Here is an 8,142-nt window from a genome sequence, read left to right on the forward strand (position 1 = left end):
CTGGGTGGCTCAGTGGGATAAAGCCTCTGCCTTCAGCTCATGTCATGATCTCAGGGTCCAAGGATTGAGCCCCGCATTGGGGGGGGCTCTCTGCCCAGCAGGGAGCCTGCTTCTCCCTTTCTCTGCCTGCCTCTCTGCCTACTTGTGATCTCTGTCTGTCAAATAAATAAATGAAATCTTAAAAAAAAAAAAAAGCTATCTTTTTAACAACCAGCCTAATTTACATATTTTTCAATTTAATTTTAAAGTTTATTTAAGTAATTTCTACACAGTGTAGGACTCCAACAGATAACCCTGAGATCAAGAGTTGCACATTCCAAATGAGCCAGCCAGGTGCCCCTAGAAAAAAAGATTTTCTTTTACAAATGAGGATTAGCAAACTCACTAGGATTTATAAAAATTATAGTACATGTTGCAAAATTTGAATACATGCTGAAATTAACTTGTCAAAATAAAACCGCATATATTTATCCGTATTTCAATTTAACTATAACTATATCAAGTTTTTGAAAATTCAGGTAGATTTCTTTTATTTTTAGGGAGTGTTAAGTAGTACTGAACCATTTGCATTTTTTCCTTAAGGTTTTAACTTATACTTAATTTAAAACCTTAAATTCCTTCCATTTTAGGGTTAAATCTTTAAAAACTCTTTTTAAAAATAACCACTGAACCACAGACAAATCATGAACAGTTGGGTTTATTTCAACAGTGGGTCTGAAACTCTCGCCTTTGGCAGGAGTACTACAGTAATTATACCAGGAATAGACAATTTCCTACACTGTCAAATATATAAAAGTTCCTCTTGTACTTTCCTCAACACTGATCAACAAGCAGATTCAGTCCACATTTGCTTTGATCATTCTACTGAGTTAACCCAAGCTTCTTCTTCAGAGACTCTGGCATTTCAGGTGGAGGAGGGCGAGGGAGCCTGAAGTAGACCTTCACAGAGTCATAGATGAACCACTGTAGTGCAGTCAGAGTGCCAATCATGATGATACGGGCAAAGAGTCCCTTCCATACACCTGGTGGAAATATGAAACATGAATGAAAAATGGAGCATACTCAAGTGTTACTTTTTGGGGGCGGGGGCATTGGTGGTGGAATCCTACCTTTAAATCCAAGTCTCTGAAGGACTTGAGAAGCACTGCTACCTTTCTCCTTATTCAACACAGATACCACAGAATCAGCAGGGTGAGAAACAATTGCACAGAACACTCCAGCTGAAAAAAGTCAACATAAACAGTCCCACACGGGATTCATTTTAAAAATTCGTATTACAACCAATAACCTTTTCCTAATTTTTAGTTCTTAAAAACGATCAGATGTAGAGACTGACAAAGTTATATAGCAGTCTATCCTATGTAATAACAATCCTTCAAGTTTTTATATCCACATTTTAATTACTGTTCCTTTGTATTAAAAATGTACTGAGAAACTAGACCTAAAAAAAAGGGTACAGCAATGCAATCAATAGATCCCCCAAACTTAATCAAGACATGTAAACCTGAAAATAATTCTTTCAGAAACTAATTAACAAGCATTTATGAATCTTAAAAAGGCACAAAAAATGCTATGGGAAGATAACTTCTTTGGAATATTTTTTTCCCCAATAGGGGCCAGTAACAGAAATGGTTACTTGTCCTTAATTTCAGACAAATATGCTGTAAATAACTCATACCTATGTAACCTGCCACAAATGTTACAACCAGTTGCTCTGCCTTTGTACATTCACTTCGGGGCTTGGGAACCACAAACTTGTACAATGCTTCAACAGTACGTTCAAAGCAGGCAAATTTCATCATGGTGTATGGTATCTGTCTCATCCAGAGAGGAGCAACGCCCTTGTAGAATCTAGGAAACCAGGAGACGTATTTTACTCAGTTGCATTTAATCACCTAGCAGAGATTCTCATCATTAACAGACGTGTCCGCACACCAGCCGAGTCCTGATAGCAAAAAATGGCAGCATAACTGCGTGTCATTTCTATCAGAACCAAAGACTAACATGCAGGTATATTTATCTCACATGCCAATGACTCAAGCACCTTTGACTATACAACCAAAAAAGTTGCTGGATGTTTCTCTGACTGGAACTACAAGAAACAAGAAGTTTACAAGTAGAACTCAGTTCAAGATTGGCATCCACAAAGGTGGATCTAAGGAAGCATGTTGTAGCCAGACTATATGCAAATTCTTAGCTGTGAACACAGATGATAAGCCTTTTTTAAAAAAAGATTCTATTTATTTAATTGACAGAGAGAGACACAGTGAGAGAGGGAATAAAACAAGCAGGGGCAGTGGGAGAGGGAAAAGCAGGCTTCCTACTGAACAGGGAGCCAGATGCAGGGCTCGATCCCAGGACTCTGGGATCATGACCAGAGCCTAAGGCAGATGCTTAAAAACTGAGTCACCCAAGCGCCCCCCAATGACAAGAATTCTAACAAGCCCTTCCCAAAAGTTAATAATATCAAGTCATATGCAGACTGACAAATGGTTCATTAGAAAAAGTCTTTAATTCAAGGCTTAAACCATGAATCAACTTATCTCTGTCCCTGGAGTTTATGTTCTATATAAAAGGTAAATATGGACATTAACGTAATAGCCTTTAAAAAAAAAAAAAAAGTCCACTAGGTTTAATGCTAACAAATGCAGTTCCCTTAAATGAGTGTTTTTATTCTATAACTCTAGACAAATGTTCACTTACGCTTTTAAGCCTTCTTCCTTATACATTTTGGGAGCTGCATCCCTCAAAGTGTTGGCATAACCTGGCTGGGTTTGAATTCGAACCTTAGCAGCTTCCATAGGAGCCAGGGCAATGTCAGCAAAGAATTCAGCACTGGCAGAAGAAGCCAAATATAGTGATGTGCGCCAGAGATAGGCATTCTCCTAAATTGAAAAACATAAGAAGGAACATGTATCGCTATTACATCGGCTGTTTTCAATTTCAATTAGGGGACAGTTCTAGGAAACAGTACATTTCAGACAACCTAACAGTGTTTATCGTTATGGTCCACAAACACCACACATGAGACTGAATGTATATCCTCTCCATAATCTTAACAACCACAATACAATGTGAATTATTTTTTTAACATCTAGGTGCCAAGTATAGTTGGCCCTGGAAGTACAGAGGAATCCCAGATCCTTTCTCTTTAAAAAAACCTCAAAATCCAACTTACCTGGAAAGCATCAGAGTATAATACAGACCAAAAAAAGATCCTTTTTTGGTTTTACAATTTAAGTTAAAACTTAGGACTGTCCATTTCTAAGTTAAAATTACATACCTCCCCAAGCATGTTGCTATACAAGACTTTGAAAACTTCATAAAAACCAAACTTGCAGAGCCCCTGCATAGAGTAGCCAATGAAAGTTGGAGCCCATCCTTTAGCCAAACCACGAACACCATCCTCTTTCAGTGTAACTGAGAATCCATTAAATATGCCCTTGTACTTCTGGGGGTCCACCTGTATTTAAAACAAGAAGAAAAAAATTAGTTCTATGTACCAAACAGCTATCATTTCTCATAAATATTTGTTTTACTATTACTAGTTTTTCCTTTGGTTCTAAAATAAACCAGTAACTGCACAAAAGGTGGGTAGACACAAATTCACTGCATATCAACCTAGTATCTACAATCATCTTTGTAAATTTAACTTTGTATATGAAGGTCTAGCTTTCTTTCAGTCAGACTTAAGTCTTGGAGGGTTAGTTGAGGCAGAATTCCTAGAAAAATACATGATAAATCTCAAAATTTTTCACCAACCAACTCTACCACTTTTAAAAAATTAGTTTTAAAGCTTATTGCCTAAGAGAAAAGTCTATATCCCTGATATATGCTAGCCCATTAAGAAGTTTAATTATAAAGTTTTATGAACTTAAGGCAATTTAAACACAAATTTAAAAAGTAAATCAACATAAGAATCGGTCTTTTGACCTAAATTCACTTCAAGAGACATGCATACATCTTAGTGAAGGTGTATTTCACATCCATTCTATTAACTAATGGAAAAGAAAAAAAAAAAATCTTAATTTCACTGTATCTGCCAGTACTACAAGAGCTGGTATACATCACCTTCCTCTCCCTGCTAACATTTCACCTTCCTTTATTTCACCTTCCTCTCTCTTTTAGATAAGAAGACTTCTAATCTTGTTTGGGACAAATAAATTTTTGATGTTTGATTATTTTTGTTTCAGTAATCCTAATTAAGATATTCTAATCATAAAAAAAGTTATGTAAATAAAGGTACATAAAGCTATGCCTACAAAATTTTAGAACTAAGACAGTGAAAAAGAGTATTTTTTCTAATCTTCATTAATGTTCTAACCTGATCCTATCAGAAAAATAAAAGAAATGAAGTTACTTCAAAAATACACTACAGATAACCTACTGTAATAAGCAACTGCTTATAAAATGACTATCTGGGAGCATAAAGAACCAGTAGGCCCTGAAGAGGGACTATAGTCAGAACTGAGCACAGCAGCAAAATACCATTTATAGCCAGGGTTTGAGATCCAAAATGTGCCTACACTCTCATTTTTGAGAGAGCCATTTTCTTCAATTTAAAACACTAACTAAAATAAAGATCACGAGTCAAGAAAATTTGGGTTTGGTTTCCTACCAAAGTTTCTAGCAGTTGTTATGTCTCCAAATTTTCTCATTTGTGAAGTCTTTTTAAAATTATTTGGAATTAAGTCACACATGAAGGATACATTCAGTATTGCCATCTAAATACAAACCTGCATTCGGCATTTCACTAAATCCAGAGGAACGACAGCAGTGTGTGTCAGACCACAACTTAAGACCCCACCAAAGCCACACAGTGCATAAAACTTCATGGAGCCATATTCGCAACTGTACTCTGTAGTAAGACAAGACACACCATGCATTTTAATATAAAACTCATGTTACTGGTTATCAACTTACCTCCTGGATAATTAGGTTTCCACACAGCTTGTTAGTAGATGTCTATGTTGTACAACTTTAAAAGCCATGCTTCAACAATATGCTTTCAATCCAACATGCAAAACAAACCTGCATTCTGCATTTAACCAGATCTAGAGGAACCAATGCTGTATGTGTTGTGCCACAGCTAATAATTCCTCCAAGTCCACAAAGGATAAAGAATCTGCCAGATCCATAGTCACAGCTATACTGCTCTGTTTGATTGAAAAAAAAATCAAGTAAGTATTTCTTCAGAGATGACTAAGGCCCCGGGAATGAAAGAGACCTATAATTCCCTGTGAAATAGTACTATCACAAATGAACAGCTTTGGCCACTGTTTACAATTAATTAAGCTGAAAGATGATTTTCCATCTAGTTTTAAGTAACAAGACATTTACTGCCAAAATTGAAGAATCATTTAGATTATGAAGGTTCTGAGACACCAGCTCTTATTCGGCCATACTAAAAAGTCTTTGACAACGTTAACAGCTCTTCGAATTAAAACCAAATTTCAAATTATTAACTGCTGATAAATACACACTTCAGAATACAAACCAAACCCCAGAAGAGCACTAGACAAGTAAAAGGTTGCAAACTTCTAAGTGTACCCCAGTCACTAATCAATACTATCCCCACTTATGGATTCATGGTTAAGCATAAAATTAGATAAACTCCTAAAGTCAAGTACATTTACTACATTATCGTGTAAGCATTTTTTTACCCACACTAAAGACATAACAGAAACACATAAATGATTTGAAAACTTTAGGTTTTACACAATTTAGATAACATTTACACAAATTTCTACAATCTGGTTTTCAGGCTTCTCTGTCCATACACTCCACTGGGACTTAAGACATTAACAATTAAGTTCAAGTTGAGCCTAAACGAAAAGATTCCTGAAAGGGAAGACTAAAGGGATCCCTTCCAATTATTTATCTCCTTTTTATAGCTTATCTGGGGCTTCTGTCCCCTCCTTTACCAATTACATTAAAACAAGACACCCAATTATCTCATATATCTCCTTTCAGCAAACACTAGACTTCGGGAATACTTGAGAAAGGAGTATTTTTAAGAAGAAAATTAAAGCCGGGGTCCCTGGGTGGTTCAGTGGGTTAGAGCCTCTGCCTTCGGCTCAGGTCGTGATCCCGGGGTCCTAGGATCGAGCCCCGCATCGGGCTCTCTGCTGGGCGGGAAGCCTGCCTCCCCCTCTCTCTCTGCCTGCCTCTGCCTACTTGCGATCTCTGTCAAATGAATAAATAAAATCCTTAAAAAAAAAAAAAAGGAAGAAGAAAATTAAAGCCAAATTAAGTAACAGAAAGAACTGCAGGTGGCCAGTGGCTAGGAAGGAGACTTTACCCAACACTTAAGTCCACTGACCAAGCGGTCTCACGGCAGAGAGGATAAGGAGCTAGTCACCGCCTCTTTACTCTCCCGAGGACGTGGAGGTCACAGAGGGAACTGTGCCTGGGCCCTTCCACGCCCTTGAGGGAGGGCCAAGGATCGGACACACGGCCTAGAGCGAAAAGGGCTGACACCCTAGGGCAAGCCACTAGGCCCCGTCCTGTGGTGCAGAAAGCCAGGTGCGTTCTCCTCCTCTGTCCGCCAGGCCACTAAGGCCGAGTGGATCACGAGGGCACATAACGACCATATAGGGGCAGGGTCTAAGCTCACCTTCCACAGCGGCTGCTGCCAGATTGCGGGAACGTCGGGGCGGGCCCGGGGGCGCCGCGGGGCTGCTGCGGTGGCCCGTGAGGCCATCGTGTACCAGCTGCAGGTGGGGCGCGTTGAAGGGGTTCGCCCGCGCCAGATGCGCCACGGACGAGAACATCTTCCTAAGGGAAGAGAGCAGCGGTCGGAGGAAAGGTAAAGGAGCCCCTCAGGCCGCCAAAGTCACGGGCACCCTAGAACCCCGACACGGGCTCCTCCCGCCTCCGCGCCCTTGAGGTGGTCATGGCGGCCTCCTTCAAGGAGATCGGCCAGGCCTACAGCCTAAGCGGCTCCTCAGAGGGGCTCCGTTCCCCGAACCCACCGGGGGCAAGGCCTGGCACACTCACTTCCTAAGATGGCGAACACACAACCGCTCCCTCGGAAAGGCTGCGGCTCACAGAGGCCGAACGTCCTCCCGACCCTTAGATCTGTGCCCTTCGCGTGTCGTCACCGTGACGCACACTACGTGTCACCGCAGCAAGCGACACCCATTGGCGGAAAAGGGCGCCGAGGCCGTAGCGTCATCGCGTTCTCCTAGCAACCCTATCCCCGCCCCCGTCCGCCCCAGCCCTTCCGGCCCGGCTTCTGCGCAGGAGGATTCGTTCTGCGCACGCGCGCATTCCGAGCCGGGTTTTTGAGTGGCGTGGGTTTTGTGCTCGTGACCTCTTCTTTTGTCCCTTCACCTTCAAGCGTCTTTCCTTGACGTCGGGGTTCAGTTTTTTTCACGTTTAAATGAGTCCCAGTATAGTAGTCACTTGAACAGAAGGAGGGAAAAAAAACCCAAATGTGTGATGATACTTTATTTTGGTGTTGCAGTTAGAATGTTACTGCAGTATTACACAGACAAAGCTGCATCTGCCGTTAGACCACAGGAGAGTATTTTAAAAGAAATGTGCAAGGACTCTTTAGACAAGACAGCTTGGAGTTTCATCAGAATGGTTTATATGACGTACCAAAAAATACAGTAAATGCATTTTAACACTACCTGGGGGTATATGGTTGAACTAGTATGAAAGTGGCTGCACATTTTGTGTGTTCAATAAATTTGGAAATTTTTCATTAGATTCAGTTCAACACAAAAGGACCTAGTTTAATTGGGGAAAGTTTAGTAGGGTTCAAACTCCTATTAGAACTCTGGCTCTGACATAGCCCTGGCTCTGGACAAAGTAACCTTGGGAATTCACTAGATCTCTATGAACCTGTTTCTTAATGTAAGATGACAGCAGGGGTAGCCCCATGGGCTTGTACAACTATAAAGGGCCTGTGCTAGATTTGATGCTCTGCTGTCACCATTTCGGAATTCTTAATAACGAACAAGAGGTCTTGCATTTTTCATTTTGCACTGAAATTACAAATTACATAACTGGTCCTGCATGGGAGTAACATCTATCTTGCAAAGTTTATGAGAATGCATTGAGACAATATCTAAATGTGGGGATTTTAGGCAGAGTTGGGGAGAGGGTCAGTGGTCAGTAAGTTACTAAGAGGGT

The 8,142-nt window shown here is 40.5% G+C and overlaps 1 protein-coding gene and 1 non-coding gene across 3 annotated transcripts; both read right to left on the minus strand.

The window, feature by feature from the left end:
* Window positions 1-681: 681 nt before the first annotated feature.
* SLC25A3 (solute carrier family 25 member 3) lies at window positions 682-7,157 on the minus strand. 2 transcript variants are annotated; one of them, XM_045084809.1, is made up of 8 exons: window positions 7,000-7,157; window positions 6,617-6,777; window positions 4,737-4,858; window positions 3,284-3,463; window positions 2,704-2,885; window positions 1,679-1,851; window positions 1,110-1,220; window positions 682-1,022 (listed from the first exon to the last, which is right to left on the minus strand). In XM_045084809.1, exons 2-8 carry the CDS (start codon window positions 6,771-6,773, stop codon window positions 862-864), a joined length of 1,086 nt encoding a protein of 361 aa, XP_044940744.1. In that variant the 5' UTR covers window positions 6,774-6,777; window positions 7,000-7,157; the 3' UTR covers window positions 682-861. The 2 variants fall into 2 exon arrangements, with proteins under 2 accessions (XP_044940744.1, XP_044940743.1); XM_045084808.1 differs by lacking the exon at window positions 4,737-4,858 and adding an exon at window positions 5,032-5,156.
* Window positions 1,923-2,170, minus strand: LOC123393299. Its single transcript, XR_006608050.1, has one exon. It is a non-coding gene; the product is annotated as a small nucleolar RNA SNORA53 (small nucleolar RNA).
* Window positions 7,158-8,142: the final 985 nt, after the last annotated feature.

The sequence above is a fragment of the Mustela putorius genome, unplaced genomic scaffold (genome assembly GCF_011764305.1).
Source record: "Mustela putorius furo isolate JIRA1106 unplaced genomic scaffold, ASM1176430v1.1 tig00000788_pilon_pilon_pilon, whole genome shotgun sequence".
Lineage (NCBI taxonomy): Eukaryota > Metazoa > Chordata > Mammalia > Carnivora > Mustelidae > Mustela > Mustela putorius.

Coding starts and splice junctions, on each gene's coding strand:
- SLC25A3 (XM_045084808.1), bottom strand. CDS start 6,773: ATGTTCTCGTCCGTGGCGCATCTGGCGCGGGCGAACCCCTTCAACGCG. Junction 2,886..3,283: donor ATAGCAACATGCTTGGGGAG/GTATGTAATTTT, acceptor TTTTCAATTTAG/GAGAATGCCTATCTCTGGCG. Junction 1,852..2,703: donor AAGGAAGAAGGCTTAAAAGC/GTAAGTGAACAT, acceptor CTGGTTTCCTAG/ATTCTACAAGGGCGTTGCTC.